The sequence below is a fragment of the Cyprinus carpio genome, chromosome B7, assembly GCF_018340385.1.
Source record: "Cyprinus carpio isolate SPL01 chromosome B7, ASM1834038v1, whole genome shotgun sequence".
Classification (NCBI taxonomy): domain Eukaryota; kingdom Metazoa; phylum Chordata; class Actinopteri; order Cypriniformes; family Cyprinidae; genus Cyprinus; species Cyprinus carpio.
Window position 1 is genome coordinate 19,599,739 of NC_056603.1, and position 18,516 is coordinate 19,618,254.

General features: G+C 37.6%; 1 protein-coding gene across 1 annotated transcript in view; it reads right to left on the reverse strand.

The window, feature by feature from the left end:
- Nucleotides 1–1,879: 1,879 nt before the first annotated feature.
- LOC109092667 (mothers against decapentaplegic homolog 3-like) overlaps nt 1,880–18,516 on the reverse strand; it is a 29,783-nt gene continuing 13,146 nt past the window's right edge. The window contains exons 2-9 of the mRNA XM_042727757.1: nt 16,506–16,699; nt 12,643–12,777; nt 10,957–11,031; nt 10,525–10,575; nt 8,863–9,075; nt 8,600–8,737; nt 8,266–8,410; nt 1,880–4,233 (exon numbers count right to left, since the gene is read on the reverse strand). Coding sequence (XP_042583691.1) covers nt 4,110–4,233; nt 8,266–8,410; nt 8,600–8,737; nt 8,863–9,075; nt 10,525–10,575; nt 10,957–11,031; nt 12,643–12,777; nt 16,506–16,699 — 1,075 coding nt within the window. The 3' untranslated portion in view covers nt 1,880–4,109. The remainder of the gene's footprint in view (nt 4,234–8,265; nt 8,411–8,599; nt 8,738–8,862; nt 9,076–10,524; nt 10,576–10,956; nt 11,032–12,642; nt 12,778–16,505; nt 16,700–18,516) is intronic.

Here is an 18,516-nt window from a genome sequence, read left to right on the forward strand (position 1 = left end):
CTTTGTGGTTTAAGAGTTGATGTATGCTTTGCTTGTTTGAAGAGTGTAAAAGGACGCGGTTGCATTTTCCAACGTGCTTGGGAGATGAAACCGCAACTGAGCAGTGTTGATTTTGCAGTGCATGAAGGTGTGACTTCTGTGGTTGAACCGAGCACACTTGTACCTATGCAGAGAAAGGTGTTAAAGATATTTTTGTACTAACGTGTATATGTTACTGACCACCCCTGCTATTCTTCCCTTTGAACTTTTGACACTCTGTATTAGATGTCATAAAGGTCAGGTACTATGCTTGTGTATTAATACACGTGATTACCAAATAAGGGAGAATGTAGGGGAGGAATACAAAAGATATGCAAAGCTATAAAAGGGAGAGAAAATCTGAGTGCGGGGCTACACTTCGATGGTGAAGACTTACTCGCTTTTATTTTTTCCATCTTTGATTACTTATGAGTTATTGTTCATGACAAGTGGTGATGCGAAGAATTTGATTAAACAATAAGGTCTCTGAGTAATTCATTTATGAATAATAAATTATTATAAACTGAATAATCCTACGGGCTACAAGTAGACCGAACTCAGCTGAGCAGTTGCGGGTGCCGGGGAGGACTCCACCTCTTCTCATCGCAGATCCGGTGTAGTGCCGAAATTTGCACCCTGCCAGATTATGCACCCCCTGGTATTGGTAGGTTTAGGAGTAGGTGTGGGGGAGGGGTTAGGATTAAGGGTGGGGTTGGGATTAGGCAATCAGGTAGCGACTTCAACGAGGGGATGCAGAATCTGGCAGGGGTGAAGAATTCGGCACACCGGACCTGAGTGGTAAGAACAGATCAACTATGACTGTCAACGAGAGTAGGGAATGTGTATTAGATATTTAGTGGATTTGGACAACTCAGGTCAAGAAGCAAGCTCTTTGTGTAATTCAGTGTACAGTTCATTACTAAATCTGGCGCAGCTAGTGTGTTAAAACTAGGCCTGCTGGTGGAGCCGGAGAAACTCTAATCCCAGGTTTACTCAACAGTAAAGACCAGGTGTGAAGTGTTTTGGTTGAATGAAAAAAATCGGAGACATTTAAACTGATGATTGATGGTGATTGAGCAGCGCAAACAAACTCGCCCGTCTGATTGCTTCAGTCAACATAACACTCGTGACAGCGCACGCGTTACTCTCAGCTGCCCACAGAGGGCGCCAGCGCGACGGAAATAATCCACCTTGAAGCAAACCTTGACCCAGTGCCCTACACATTCGAGAAGCCGTGAATGATTCATGAGCTTCGGTGTTAGTAGGTTTTGACCCTCAAACCTCAGCGTTAATTTTTCAGCAGGAGAGCTGGGTTGAGAGTTTAAGCAGCTAAACTCCTAGTCTGGTGTCTGTCTGATCCGTCAAAATGAGAACTAGATGGTGTTGTAGATATTTCAGCATTTGCCTGATCTGATTTATGTGATCCTGGTTTAGGGTTAACGCTGTCTGCATACTGAGAGTGTTTGAATAAAGATTATTATGAGGTGAGTGTTCATCATTTACTCATTTGCACCAGGTGATCTACTAAGTCACCACACACCTGGACTACTCCAGTGTGAGGAAGTTGCTCTACTTTTTAACCTATGTTTTACTGACAAACAAACATTTTGTGAAGACGTGCGGTTGAGAAGAATTCCAATTCCTCCCTGCCCTGAGGGTCTTCTGAACAAAGAGAGCTTTCACATTTTAGAAAGGAAAAAAGTGTGCAGTAGGTCACGGCCCAGGGTTGTGTTACCTGTATCCTAGCAATGCACCTTTTACTGCATTGTCATCATCATAAAAAACGAAACCGAACTTGACTGGAACACATTTAAAAAGAGGAAAATGTTTGTTAAGACTAACAAATCAGACAAATGAGACATTTTTCATTTACATATTTATTAAAAGTACAATAACAAACACTTTTTTTTTCTCTTGACAACCTTTAAAAATGGAGAGAAATAATAACGATTATATACTTGTACAAAGAAGAAATCTAACAATGTCAAGCACAAAAATCACCACTAAGCCACAACGTCACTGAATGTGAAAGATTAACACAAGCACAATAAATGCACATTACTTAAAATATATTCAACAATTTGTTGAGAAAATGAGAACTGATTTTTTTTTCCTCTCAAAGAAAACACTTAATGTTTGCTTAAATGGACAATAAATCATTTCCTGAATAATTTCAGTACCTTCTATTCAGTCTTTTTCCGGATGACATCAAGAGGTTTAAATGCATTATTCAACACAATAACACTCTGACCTTATCAAAGTAGAGCATCTAAATCACCAAACAGTACTTATGAACATTTACGCACACAAAGATGTCACACATCTTTTCTACTGTCTGCAAAGTACATGATGCACCTAAACGCTATACTTTCTTCCATGATTCCTGTACAACACATTGGGAGAACAGAGGATTTCAAAAGGCATGCAAAGAGCTCCACATTGCAAGCGCGTCACACTGACCTGCGGCGAACTGAAAGTACTGTACATGAACTGGCTTTCACAAAGCCCATTGTGACATTTCCCTTCTTCAGGCCCTTCTCCATATCCTATGAGCATCTGACGTATAAAAATACATGGTTAACCTTACAAAAACCAGCCAGCGGTACAAGCCCCACCTTTCAAACACAGAGGTAAGAGCATTTACTTTCCCGTCCCACTTCTGAAAAAATATTTGGTAGCAAAATAGAGTCTACAGTACAAATGGCATGAATTTCAGAAAATAAGCATGCATAATTAATATATTAAACATATTTACAAGTTCAGATGAGAAAAGATCAACCCACAACTCACTTACGCAACAATACGGATGAACGCCTGTCTCCAATATACTATTTACAAATTCTGTTATGAAAGTTGCTGCGAAGGCACACTCACTCAGTTTTGTTTCTGGAGGATGAGAGGATATGAAGACCCGCAGGTGTGTGTGTGCATACGGTAAGCACAGACACAACCGATGCTGTGAGATATGAAGTGCTAACTTTTTAGTGCACAAAATGATGTAATGCCCAGTTTTTAAAATCTACCACAACACACAAAGAAACTTTTTCTCTGAAGCGGACAATTGAGAGACCTCACCAGACCTTGAACTCACTAAAGACTGAGCGAATAACCATAAAAGCGTGACACAACACATGGAGTTCTAAGAGTGACGGATCCTATAAAACTCAATAATTCACGGCCGGTTCACTGCAGACAGAGATGAAATCAACACCAGCTCACTGAGGACTGCTGGCACAGTTATAACATCCTCAAATATTGTCCTCAAACATGCTTAGCTTGATGAGAGATGAAAAACACTACAGCTGGAAAACTGCTGTAGGAAGAGTTTCAGGCTCTCAGCATCTGTGCAATGAGGCCCTAACATTTCAACATAACATAACAGAGATATTTTAAAATTTTAAAAAGGTGAATTGCTAATATATGTGTATTTCTTTGTGAACAGCTAATGTATGTTCTATTAAGAACTTTTCAATGCCAAGGGCAAAACAGGATATAATTCAATGTTGTGAGGAAACTCGAAATGAAAAAAGATTAACTTGGGTTTAAAAAAAAAAAAAAAAAAAAAAAAAAACATTTTAGGAAGAAGTTCAAGAGCTCTTGATATGTACTACAAAACATTATGGACCATGTTTCCATTATTATGACAAAATCAAAAAATAACAAAAATACAGTTTATGTAAAACTTCATATTTTCACTTTACAAAAAAGCACTTTTTTCATGTCTAAAAAAAAAATCAAGCCTTTCATATACCTGTTATGGTAAACATGTACCTAACACAGCATCATAAAAGACAGGACAGAGGAGAGATCTTACATATACATGCTATATAACAACATATAACATAAATGGCAATTATTATATCAATAATGGCAATAAAAATTGCTAACAACAACATAAAAACAACAACGAATATATACATGTACTGTAATACACTCCTCCAACATGAGACAAACACATGTGTGAGTCTGTGGAACCCAATTGGTTGGTGGGTATGAAGGTCTTCAGCCTTACACTCCTGAAAGAACTTTCTTTTTTTCCAGATCTTGTGGTTTGTACTGTATATGTTGTATATGTGTAGGGAGCATTTTTCCTAGGACACACTGGAGCAGCGGATGGAGGGGGAGCCCATCTGAGTGAGCACTTTGTCCAGCCACTGAAGAGGACCGTTCAGGTGCAGTTCTATCCAGCAGGGGGTGCTAGTCACTGTCTGCCGCCTGACAGCATTAAAAAGAGAGAGAAATAATGGGAGTTAAGAAACAAAAGAGATTAAACAAACACATAGTATTCATAGTATTTATTTAATACTTTAATATGTGAATTTAACTGCATCAGATCAGTGTTTCCTATAATTGTCTCAGTAGATCCCTCGTATGCATATGCACTTCATATCGCATTTCTTTAGCAATGAGCAATTTCACTGACTGGCACTTGAATATCATTGCACATTTTAATTATCTGTTGCATGCCTTTGTTTGGATCACAAATACTTTAAAACCACGAAAACATCAATTTTGTTTTGTTTTTGGACAAGAGTGTGGTCTTGCACTTAACTGTCAACTGGGTTACAATTGAAAACTAACCAAACCTCTTTTGAAATATTTCGCTTAAAATTCTAAATGATAAATGCCACTTGTTTAGATATTTTATTACTATCTAATGCAATGAAATTGGAACATTAAGTGTGGTTTAAAGGGATACTTCAACCAAAAATGAAAATTGTGTCATTTTCACACCCTCATTTTTAAAATCTGTATGATTTATCTTCTTTGGTTGAACATAAAATAATATATTTTGAGAAATGTCTAGAAATTTGTTTGTTTTGTCCATAAAATACAAGTCAGTGGTCACCAAAATATCTTCTTTTGTAGTAAAATAAAAAGTCATACAGGTTTAGAATAACATGAGGCTAAGTAGATAGTGAACTATCCCTTTAAGTTTCCACCATGCGTATACATATATGTTTCTAAAACTAATAATATATAGATTTTTTTTTTCAAGTTTGTATGTATTCTTGAATTGTCCACTAACATCCTTCACTGTGAAGGTCTAGCAGGAGATCACAGAGTTCACAGAGTTTGCCGGTTTGTCTGGATATGAACGGTGTGTGTAAACTCTGCTCTGCTGTTCTCTGCTTTGGTTCCTCACAGGGACGGTATTCACTGCCAAACACACTTCTTTTACATTCCACAACCCTTACACAATACTCGTCCCCTCGCTTGTGCTCACTGCTCACACACAAACGTGAACCGACACAGTCTCAGAACCACTGTTCACATCACCTTACACTGCTCTACTTCTCACTGGGACTTCCTCTAATCCTTCCGCCCACACACACGTGTGTACGTCTCTCCTGAATCTCAGTCCCTCTTCCTCCTACATGAGCTTTAGTCACTTAAGCACTAAGAGAATAATTCAGAAAAAAAAAACTAAATCTATAATGAAAACAGCAAGCAATATTTCAATATCGATTAAACAAATCTTTACAATTTGCAAAGAGTGACGCTACTTTCAAATAGTTCAAGTAGTGAAATACATTTTGATGGGGAGAAAGATTTTTTCCATTTTATTGTTACACATTAGATATAATTGTTATATATGTTAGTTATTTGTAATAGCAAACGAGCATGTACGTGTCAAACAATCGGAGGTCAACAGAAAACAATACCCACTGTTAAACTAAAGTTTTAAATAAACCCTACTCTACACTACTGTTCTAAAATTTGGGGTCGGTAAGATTTAGTGTCCTAGGCTCATCTGAAATATTATTACAATTTAAAATCACTGTTTCCTAATTTAATATATTTTAAAGTGTAATTTATCCTGAAAGCAAACCTGAATTTTCAGCAGTCATTACTACAGTATCAAGAAATCATTCTGATACGCTGATTTGGAGCCCAAGAAATGTATTGTTATTATCAGTGTTAACTACGTAATATCTTTCCGGAAACCATGAATAGAAAGTTTAAAATAACAGCATTTATTTGAAACAGAAATCTTTTGTTACACTATAAATGTCTGCCACTTAAAAAATGAAAAATGCAAACTTTTAATGGTTGTGTATATGCAGTGTATATATATATATATACATAAAATTATAAGTAATGTGATTAAAAAGGAAGTTAAGTGCGAGTTCTTGGAAGTCTTTTAATTACTTTGGTTAATTAAACCGTTCTGCTGCTTCCACATCGTGTTTCTAATCAACCCTTACATTTTATGCCCTTTTCATTACAGCTCTATCCAGCCATGATGTGTCTGCCCACTGTTTTCTTTCTTTGCAACTTCTTGTATTGATCGATTGACTGTCTCTCCTTTTTCGACATGAGTTTCTCAGTAAACAGAATAGACCTCAGGCTGTTTATAAGGGCAGTGCATATATACAGTATAAGAACAGGCTGCAGTCTCCACTAGTCTACATAGTGTATTAAGAGAGAAAAAAGATGGAGTAGTGGAAAGAGAGAAATCAGGAGAGTCGGAGTCAAAACGGGAGCGAGCAATGCTTTTTTATAAACTCAGATACTGTGAAAAGATTAGTACATTTAATGTCAAGTTTTGGACAAGACAAAAGGTTTTTAAAAAATGAGCAGAGGTGAAATCAAGAGTCACTATCAACCAAGTAATCTGGGGCATCTTAGGTGACAGACAACTGAAAGAATATAAAGCTGAATTCAGACAAAGGCACTGTGCTGTTCTACGTCATGATGTTCACTGACGTGATTGTAAATACAGGGTCCAACCAACCAAAGTGCTCAAATGGCATTTTTAAACTGCAACAGGGACAGTTTGTCAGCACTTAAAGAGGTGGATCTGAAGGTGGGGAGACGTGGAGGGGCGTGAGAGAGAGAGTGGGTGTCTGCCGAAACCCGACACAGTTCAGATTGTGTCTCCACACGCCAAGCTGTCTGGAAACCACAGTCTCACTCTCTCTCACACCAGACTTACTCTTTCCTACTTTCTTCTCAAGCTTTCGTTGCAGATGTTCCTGGTCAAAACCCACAACTGCTTCTGATTAGTGTCTTGGTTCCTTGGGCTCAAACAATGAAGTTACTCAAAAGCGCAAGAGGGGAAGAAAAAGAGAGAAAGAGACCAGGAAACTCTGACGTTTTGAAGCGCACCATGTGTGAGTTTGTTTGGTGTGGAATGATTTGCCAGCGCAGACCTAACAGTTTATATGACGGACATGCTAAGCTGGTGGACACCGGGTTGTGTTTCTACATCAGAGCAAGTCAGACCAGGAAAAACACTGGCAAACCACAGCCTGTCCGGCCCTGCCTTGACCCCGCAGGCCTGTCTATACTTAAATAGCCTTAAAACAACACTACCTCCAATTGTTCTATGGAGCGGTAAAATGTTTTCAGCTTCCTTTATTAGCAACTACTATTTATATCTGCTGATACTAGAGATTTTTTACTTTATCGTTTTAGTCGATATTAGACATTAGGGGTGCAAAATATTATAAAAAAATTGGCTGATACCAAAAATTTGATTATTTTCAGCTAATAATTTTCAGTTAATACGTTTGAGATAATCAACTGTTATGGATGATATTATAATTCTATACTATTTTGTTGAAATAATTTAAAACAAAACTAAAAAAAAATCCCTGATACCTAAAATTTATCAATTAAATGAACATGTATATTAAAATTTCCAAATGATACAAATAAATTTAAAAAATCAATTAATACTGGCAGATGACAAATATGGTGGTTATAATGTATATTTTGGAGCCTTATTGGATCTATATCTGCAAATACTGGATATTTAATTGCACATTTATTTAACCTATTTTTACACGTAGATTACCTTTGCCATCATCTAACACTCACTTAAAAGTTCATCTTTAAAAACAAATTTATTTTAATAACACTTTTAATTGTTTTTTAGCATCTTTAGTGAATCTCTTATTATAAATATTCGATACTGACCAATATCTTCATATTTAACCTTTCTATTATGGTTTCTCTTTATGGTCTATTTGATTAAAATCAAGACATTAAAATAAATCTAAATGTAAAAAGCTGTAGTGTCTTTACATCACCGAGTATTCATAATCCTTTTTATACGAAGAGCTGATTACGACAATCAAACTCAAAGAATTTAACAGGAAGTGCGGGTGGCTTCTGTGGTTTTGAGTAACACCACAAATGATTCAAAAGTCTTTGAGAGAGTCAAATGAAGGCCACATTCCAAGAGTGGCAAGCGAGCTGATAGATATGGAAAGAGTGGAGTGATTGCAGTAATTGTACCTGTACTCGGCTCCCCAGCCCTTCACGAAGCTCATGCGAATGGTGCACATGCGGGTGAGCTGGTACACGGCCTCAAAGCCCTGATTCACAGACTGGGCTAAAAGAGCTGCAAACTCCTGGTTATTAAAGATCTTCAGATTACAGCCTGGATGGACACAAAGCAGTTTGAAACACAGTTCATAAACTCAAAGACAAATTGATTTAGCTGAATGTCACGCAACTATCAAGAAGGAAGCTCTGTTTTAATTCTTTTTAGTACAGCTATTCAGTAGCTCAGTTGTTGAACTCTCTCTTAATGAGGGCTATTTGTTGAGGGTCTCTTGTTTTATCTTACCAGGTGGGATCTTGCAAACAGTGGCGGGGTGCCAGCCGTAACGTTGGTTACAGTTGGGACTCTGAACAAAAATGGCGCTGTCACTTAGACACTCTGCAAACACCTCACCTCCAATGTAGTACAAACGCACACCCCGGCCTGCAAAAACAAACGGTTGCCACATAAGCAAGTAGATAAAAAAAAAAATAATAATAATACTAAAACATTTATCTTTAAATAATGTTGTGTATTGAATGAGTGATTCAGAACGATGTTGTGTGTACCAATGTGTCTGCGTGTGAGCTCCACAGCTGCGTTGCGATTCACGTTGGACAGCAGGCCCAGGCAGAAGCGCTCAGAGTTGGATGGGTCTGTGAAGCCGTCTACTGTTAAAGAGGGCTGAGAAGCATGGAAAGTTTCACCGACTCTCTGGTTCAGCTCATAGTAGGAAATAGAGCACCAGAACGCTGGTTCACAGTATGTCACCGGCTGCAGATCTGAAAGAAAGAGAAAAAAGAACAATAAAAGGAGAGAATCTAAAATGCACAGACATGCACAGAAATAGGCAGTGGCAAAGAAATAGAAAAAAAGACAGGAAAAAGAAAAAGAAACAAATGGGTGGGGATAACCGAAGAGACTGGGAACTAACGACACTGTGATGTCAATCTTAAATGTTACTTCCCAGAAATAAAGGCTGGATCGGGAAATACCATCATCACTTGGACGCAAAACTGTAGAAAATTACAGTCTTATGGCATTTCTCTCCGACACATACGCACACACCACTATTGTGGAGAAGAGAGATCGCTGCGGGATCTGAGAGCTTGTCTGCAAAAGCACGATCTGATACAAAAGGAACTGCGGGCCCTCCATTGCTAAGATGGTAACTGACAGGATGTTTAGTGTGGGTGGTTTTTTATCCAAGTTGTTTTGTGGACATACAAATAATACTTTCAGCAATCCATTTCCTCTGAGAGACTGAAAACATTTCTACCAACACTCTACTAAATGTGTATTTCCATTACATCCTGTTATATGAACAATCAGTTAGTATTTGCACTGATTTAAGTTTTACAAGCTTTAAAATACATGTAATACAGTAAAAGTCCTTTAGTTGGACATAAGGAACATAATGACTACAATAAGCGAATAAGAACTACTTTGACTCAGTCAGAGAGTGAGTCATTAGACTGATTCAAACTGTTAACTCATCAGTTCAAGACGGTTTTGTCCGATTCATTAATTCACAAGTCAGTCTACACCGTCTGTTCTGTATGTTTGTGTTTCCACGAGGTGTAGTTTATTTATTGTCTTCATGTATCAGTGTGCAGTGGTCAGTCTTTGCCCAGCTAGCATTTTTTTTTGTTGTTGTCATCATGGCTCTATAGATTCAGCAGCAATGCAGCTCTGTTGGATAGTAGTGTATGAAACATGAGGTATTTTAGCATAGTGTTCTGTTGTACCAGCATCTGAATCATGAGGAAGAACGGTTAATGCAACCGGATGTCAGGAAGACTTGGAAAATATTCCACAAATAGTAGCTCCCAGGAGCATTTGGATATTCAAGCCACATTAAAAAAAAAGCATTTTCATTAATAACAAAATGTCAAACCAACTGTCATTTATTTTAAAGAAAGACAGCACAAGCAAATTCTTCAAGCAAACATGTTACAAAAAGACAGTTCTTTAGATTTTATATGATAAAAAAACATATATTTGCAGAAAACACAAAAGTTAAAGATGAATTTAATTTGAATTTAATTTGTTGTTGTTTTAAATTTCTCTCTCTCTCTCTCTCTAAAGACAAAAATAATACTCCACTTGATGGTCAAATGTTAGTATATCATGTTCATAGTTAACATGATGAGCTGCACTTATGATTACTCTAATAGGTCACTTCCGTGATTTCACAAGCAAATGATACACACACAAGCAATAAGAGTTACCTAAATTGTTGTGGGCAGGAGAAACAGGGTTCGGTGACAGATTTGGAGACCCTGAAAAGAAAAGGACAGATCAATGATTTAATGGTGTATGAATGAACACAGCACATTTTGATGAAATCACTTTTGATTAGATTTCCAATAATTCAAGTGTGCGGAGTCAATTATTCCACCTCCATTCCACTCCATCACATTTAACACGTGTTTGTCTCATTTGTCAAATTTTTTAGGTTTTCATCCCTAAATGTTCTTCTGCATAGATCCATTTCCCTACACCACTGATCAGGAAGCAACTCAAAAACAATGTGGTAAAGTGATGTGGAACTGAAAAGGCACCAACAAACCTGGAACTACTTCATAGCCGTGCAGTTATAGAAAATTCAACATGTCAACCAATCAAAGAACACGACATCAAGGTGGTATAACAGGCATCACCTGTGTCCATACTGCGGTTCATCTGATGATCGCTGGTCTCTCCATCCTCACTGATGTAGCCTGGTGGGGGCGTCTCTGTAACACACACAAACACACAGGTTAGCCTGCATACGCACAGTTCATACACACTCTTTACACAGTGACCCAGCTGATGGATGAAGGATTAAGAACACCAGCGAACACATCCGGCAAAATCTAGCAGGTGCAGCAGAGACAATGACTCACAAGGGTTTTATTCCCCCCCTCAGATTAAGACACCTGATTTAGAAAGCTGTGGTCAGCTCAGTTCAGCAGCAGGATATGAAACAATAAATACCGCTCTATTATAGTAAGAGACTGCGTCTCTAAAGCAAATACCATTCTGATGGAACTAATCCCAGCCAAAGCCACTCCATACATACTCCATGGGATAATCTTCCCCTTATGTAGCCAAAAGCAGTCTTTAAATCACTTCAGCATAAACTGTTTTGTGTCTGCCTGACGCAACAACGGTTAAATGTCTCTTGATTAGTCCTACAATTATAATAAATGACAGAACCCTAGCAGTCACTTGTTTACTGGTCAGAAAAGAAGAAAACAGGCCTGTAAGTGGGATTAACATGAGTAACTAGTAAACACTGTGATTGTTTACGCCCTTTTCTCTTTCGAGTTCCTTGTGTGGACAATTGAGGTTTCACATGTACTCTGTGTGTGTCAGACATGAGCGTGTGCCATTATTCTGGTCTTCAGTGTCACATGATTATTCAGAAATCATTCTATGCTAACAATGTTGTTGAAAACAGTTGTGCTGCTTAATATTTCAGTGGAAACATGGATTTGTTTATCAAGATTCTTTGATTCATAGAAGATCAAAAGAACAGCATTTATTTGAAACAGTCAACTTTTGTAACATTATAAATTATACATGAAGTCCTTCCTTTCACGTTTAATGCATCCTTGCTGAAAATTTAATTTCTTTCAAAAGAAAAAAAAATGTTACTGACCCTAAACTTTTGAATGTTGGTGTATATTCAAGATGTCAGAAATGCATATGATAACTTTATTTATAATGTAGACGTTGGACAAAAGTCAATGACTGCCTTCTAACCTGTCAATCAACCACTGAGACAGAGTTTTAAACTTTGCACCTTTACAAGAAAAGAACCATCCAATAACAACATTTGTAAAAGCACAAAACTACAACTAAAGCACATCCAATGTTAAGTTAAATACAGATACAAATATCTACAGTAATTCTGCTTGGAAAATTATATTTATACATTCATCAAATTCTGGTTTATTTTTAATGAACATGATTTTTTTTCCCCAGGCATTTACTTTTCTTTATTGGTGCTTCAACAGCACTTTAAGACAATGATGAAGTGATTGCTTCTGCATGAATGGAGGCCAGTGGAGAGGGCTGTATCTGTGTTTGGTCTCTTTCCTCCTCCTACATCCTTCCAGTAAAGTGATCCACCCACTGCCCACTCGAACACTGGGACTACAGCTACAGACTAAACTTACTCTATTAAACCTAGAAAACACTTCAGATTGTGCCAGATTGTGGCAGATGATGACGATATATTAATTTAGAGGCCACTTGACGTTATTCGGTTAGTTTTTTCTGCGGTATCTCAGGGCAAATCTGTTTTTATAACATTATGAAACTCAACTTCTTCTCCTTACTACTGTGTATTTGTCACCTACCTGGTATGTAGTTGCTCTGGGGTTCAATGCCGGCAGGGAAAATGGTGTTTTCTGGGATGGAGTGACTGTAGTCATCCAGAGGAGGAAACTCACTGGGGATTTCAGTGTGACGAGGCACCAGCACTGGAGGAAGAACTGAAAAGAAGAAGAGAAAAAACATGAGACCTAAATTACAACACAAACACAATGTATATATTGATCCACAACTGGCACAACATACTGCCGATACTTGTATACTTCTATTAATGCTAAATAAGTCTGTGCGACATGGACAAAACAATATTTTGATTTTAATCAATTTTGACACAATATTTCCATACACTATTACATTCATAGCTGTTGTATTCAATGTGTTCTGCTTGACTATCTGAAGTAGTGTTTTGTGACAAAACATTTTGGATAGCAGTTTAATTTCACAATTCTCAATTATAATTTTGATACCACAGCAAAAACAACTAGCCTAAAAAAATTAAACCAAATGTAAAACAACATTGCATAGTCTTCATTGCATAAATTAGTTTAGATTAATCCTTATTAAAGTTACAAAAATTATTCAGTCAAGGGCAGTGTGAGTTTTTCTTGCTGTCTTTTGTTGTTTGATTTACATTGAAACAATGACAACAGAAGTTAGAAGAAGAAGAAATTGTTAGGGAAGAATGAGAAGAATTGTTGAATAAAGTCTTTATTTTTGTATTCTTTGCATACAAAAAGTATTCTCGCAGCTTAGTTAAATTACGGTTGAATCACTGGTGTCACATGGACTGTTTTACCAATGTCCTTACTACATTTCTGGCGCTGGGAACATTTCAGTTACATTGCTCTGGAGGGTCAACAAGGATTTCATCAAAAATATCTTAATTTGTGTTCCAAAGATGACAGGTTTGGAACAACATGAGGGTAAGTAAATAAGTAAAGGCCCTGGTATACTTCAAATGAAGTTCATTTTTGTTCTTCGTTTGGGGGCAAAAAGAAGTTTGAAAAGGCTGACTGACGGTATACTGTTTACGAACATTCCAACACCTCCGCGCTGCTGGAGGCAGATTAATGTAAACATGACTCGCGACGCTTGCGCATATTCCCTAAACACAACAACGATGAAATGATAAAGTGTAGGCAGTCTAGGTGTGAGACGGGCACCATAGGTCAGAATATTATAGACTAAAGAATAATGATTAGTAGCAGTTCAGAGTCAAGTATCATGTTTGCAATACAAAAGAGCCATTCTTTTTCCATAATCAGTCCTTTATGGGAAGTGTGAATGGCTTATAGTCTGAAAACTTTAGCATGATGTGGAAAAAAAAGTTTGTTTGTTACTTTATTTTATTAGTGTTCATTTATTTTATTAAACTGGATAAATTGTTACACCTTTTTATATTTTATGTGGTGTCATGATTTACTTTTGATAAAAACAAAGGTTTATTATTGAATAGTTGTTTGGCATTTCATTTATTGTATACCCTTTAAATTCGCCTATTGAAAGAACAACAACAGCAGCAGCAGGAGGAGATGTTGTTCTATGGTCGGACCTCCGTTGAATGAGAAACGAACTGAGAAAAAAAAAAAATGCACGCCAAAGAAGGTGGAGTTTCAGAACCGACTGCGTAACCACCACAGACCAACGGAAGCTCAAAGGTGTTTAGGAGGCAAAAACAAATTCCCCCAGAAAGTTCGCTTTGGTCAGCTCTTTTGAACTACTGAAACAAACTCAAAACGAACTTAGTTTCGGAATGAACTTAGCACTGAAATGTTCTTTGGGGAACCTTAAACGATTCCTCTAGAAAAACATCATTTCCAAAACCCTGTCAAAATCAGCTCTGTTTTCAGCAAGCCGTTATAGTCCATGTTTCTTTAAAGGCTAATAAGCTCTGCTCACTCCGCCCCTCTCCTCCGTGGGGTGACGAGCAGACTTTAGACTTCAGCCGCAAAACTTGCTAGCTAGCACATTATTAGGAAAGGCGATTTGCAAAGATTCATAAAAAACCCTTATACTCACTTCTGTAGATGAAGCTGGATCAAGAATGATTTGAACGAACATGGACGCATTTAGGCAGATTGGGGATCGACGCATTACCCTTATTTTTTTTTTTATTTTTTTTATTGTTTTAAAATTGTTTCATTTTCTTTAGGAATCCATCATTGATATTTTAATCAGATGTAATTCTTTTGTTCAGTTTAAAATGTTATTACATTGTATTTTACAATTGTAAACTCAAAACTGTGAACCAAAGCAGGGTCTAAAAAATATATGTATATGGTCTTTTTATAAAATACATTTTATTATACATATTACACATTTAACTAAAGGATCCTGCAAGCACTCATACTGCACAAAAAGTGGTTCAATAACATTGAATGTTACAGGAACTGATTATTACAAATGCAGATCCCACTGTGTTCTGGTTAAATCATTTTTATTTACTTATTTATTTATTGCCAAGGTTTGCATATGATGGTGTGTTCTTAATGACATCTTTTCTAAAAAATATATCCTATTACTAAAATAATCGTCTTGCTTACAGTATCGTAATGTATTGCAACATCGTATTGCAACCCCTGTTTCGTGATAAGTATCATATCGCCAGATTCTTGACAATGCATAGCCCTAATGTTCACTATTACATCCAACAACAAAACACCTCAATCACTTAATCGGAGACATTCTTGTCTTCCCCTGAACCGGAGTTGACACAATGGCGGATAGCTCACAGCTCACTCATGGCGGGTCTTGTCAATCAACTATCGTGGGAGGGGCCTGTGCAGAACTATCACACACAAAAAAATAACATAACAACATCATTATATAAAAAAGATTTAAAAAAAAAAAAAAAACACTGGGTGGATTTTTATCATTATAGGGTGGACGTGTACACACACTTCCAGCACACATTTATGTTCAAACAACATGTAAAGTGAATTTTGCATCCGATGACCCATTTAAGAGACTTTATGCACGGATCCCATATACTGACACACCTGCATTTTCTTTCTCAACTCTTTACGTTAGCTTAAGACCTGAACATAGAAAGTGCAAAAAGACATGAAAGGGAGCTAAATTCTGTGTTCACTGAGAAGCGGCTTTGGGTGTGTGTGCACAGAAAACCCTCTCAGACATCACACAAGTACCCTGTTTCTGTGCTTTCTCCATGTTGTAACGATAAGTCTTTTTCATGCTCGCACGAGAACTTGGTGCAACATGAAATCATGCTTTTGTGGTTTAGAAATCGTGCATTCTTGATCATGATTTTATTGCGATTTCGATTAAATCACACAGCCCTAATGCAAAATATGTTAAGTACTATAAGGATTAGAAGATCTTAACAGCATGACACAGCAGTTTCTTTTAAAAAGTTTTTAGGTGTTTTGCCTTTATTTATATAAAACAGTGTAGAGTGTGGACAGGAATGTGGAGTGGAGACTATTGAGTCAATTACATAGTCATTACATTTTAATGTTATTTAATCATTTTTATAAAATAAAACATTTTTAGCTTTGGTTGAAGCTATAAATTACAGTTAATTATCATATTTTATGTTTTATTGTGCAGTCACACTACACTTAACACTACACTTTTCATTCCTCTGACTTCCATTCAAACACATACAAATGCAGGAAATCAGTAACAGAAAGCATGCCAAAGCTCAGTTTATTAGTTAAATTTAAGATGTCATATCCTGTTGCATTGCGCAAAAAAAATCTAATGTGACCACCCCTTAATTCATATTTTTATTAAAATGTGTTTGTGATCATATAATAATTGGCAGACCCCCCCCCTCCGCAGTACTGTGATCATCATCCCCAGGTCTAAACGAATGATACTGTCTGATAGTGTGCTTGGGGCTTTCATAAATATCAGGCTGAATTACCTGGTGTCTCGACTCGCTGGTAATGGTAGGGATTGACACAGACCTCGTCCTTTTTCATGTGAAAGGCAAACTCACAGAGTTCAATGGCTCTGAGCTCATGATGAGACTGCAGGTCAGGCCAGCGCCAAAGACGACAATATATCACGTGAGGGAGTCCTTTTCTGTGAGACACTTGCAACCGACCATCTAGTGATCTGAGAGAAAGAGAGAAAAAGAAGAGGCATTAAAGTGGTCATATGACACTGCTAAAAAGAACATTATTTGGTGTATTTGGTGAAATGCAATGTGTTTATGTGGTTTAAGGTTCAAAAAACACATTATTTTCCACATCATGTACATTATTGTTGCTCCTCTATGCCCTGCCTTTCTGAAACACACTGATTTTTACAAAGCTCATCGTTCTGAAAAGCGAGGTGTGCTCTGATTGGCCAGCTATCCAGTGCATTGTGATTAGCCGAATACCTCAAGTGTGTGACGGAAATGTTACACCCCTTACCATACTGTGATGCACGTCCTGGTCAGAACACTGGCACCACAAAAACAATAAAACCCATTACAAACAAGCCATTTGTTGCATCCAGTGGGGACATAATTACGGATTATAATGACTTATACACTCTTTTAACACACTATGTTGCATCTCGCGCCATGTAAACATAAAACCATGTCTGCATTTGTGATCGGAGAAACGACAAACAACAATCGCTACTCCACAATGCTCAAAACTCGCGTTTGAATCATCAGTGGCAAATTCTTTAAATATGAAAACGTACATACAGGCTGTGAGTCAGAAGCGCCAGACTGTCCTTGCAAAGTTGGAATTGCCCCACTTTATAGAAACAACCTTCGTGCACAGCCTTCCCAGGTTCAGGGAACAGTCCTCCATAAAATCTGTTGCACACATCTGAATATTTGGGCTGAACTGTTCAGGAACAGTGTCGTAAAATAAATTCAACTTAACCACTGATTTCTAGTTGTGTCCTCTTTTGGAAGGCCAAACAAAGTATTTTCGCTTTCACAACAAAACACACAGCATCTCCACAGCATGGCAGCGGTGGCAACAATACTGTTATGTTATGGTAATTCACAAATGATCTCAAACGCCATACACAGCGTTTCCTTTATCTATAGATTGGCAGGTCTGAGCACAGGAAAATACAGTTCATGCATTCAGCAAATTAATTTTGTTTTGGCAATGTACTTGTTGGGAAACCAAATACTACATTGCTGATCTGGATTCCTATTTCAAAGACAGCGCGTGCAGACAAGGAGTTAATGCGCCCGCTTGCTTGGTTGAGTCAGGTTGAGTCTGTCTGTCTACACAGGACATTTGAACTCTGTGTCAGTACCTCATAAACAGGACGAGGCAGTTTACTGTCGTGAGTTTGTCATGTCGTGTCGTGCCGCATCCAGTGTAGCATCACTGATTATGAGTTCTATAGTATGTCGCGCCGTGCCGCTCGTGTCCGGTAGACAGGGTGTATTTTACGTTCTTATTTAGGCTACTTTCTTCTTTAAGCATCTGAAACATACCATTTTTTATACATAAATTATATATCACCACCGCGCCACTGGCGATAGTTGGTCCATTACCACTGCAGTGGTAAAAATCTGCCACCGTCACAGCCCTAACAGTGACGTAGACGTGGGGGCGTGTTTAAACGAGGCATTTTAGGAGGGTGTGGAGGAGTCTTAACTTTTATAAAGAATATCTCTTTGGGTTTGAGACTTTAGTCTTTGCAACTTTAGGGATCGCATATATGCATGAACAGATTGTAACACTCCAAAGAGAAAGGAAAAACTAAAAATTGCATCATGTGACCCCTTTAATAATGATGACTGCAGCAGAAACAATCCCAGCAGCTCATTCTCAAAAATCAGAAGCAGAAATACAGAGGAAATGTTATTATTGCTTGAGTAAGAAACATTGTGTAAAATCTTAAATTACCACAATATAAACACTCAGTGCTCAAAGACTTGCAGGGACAATGCCAAAGTATTATGTGAGACC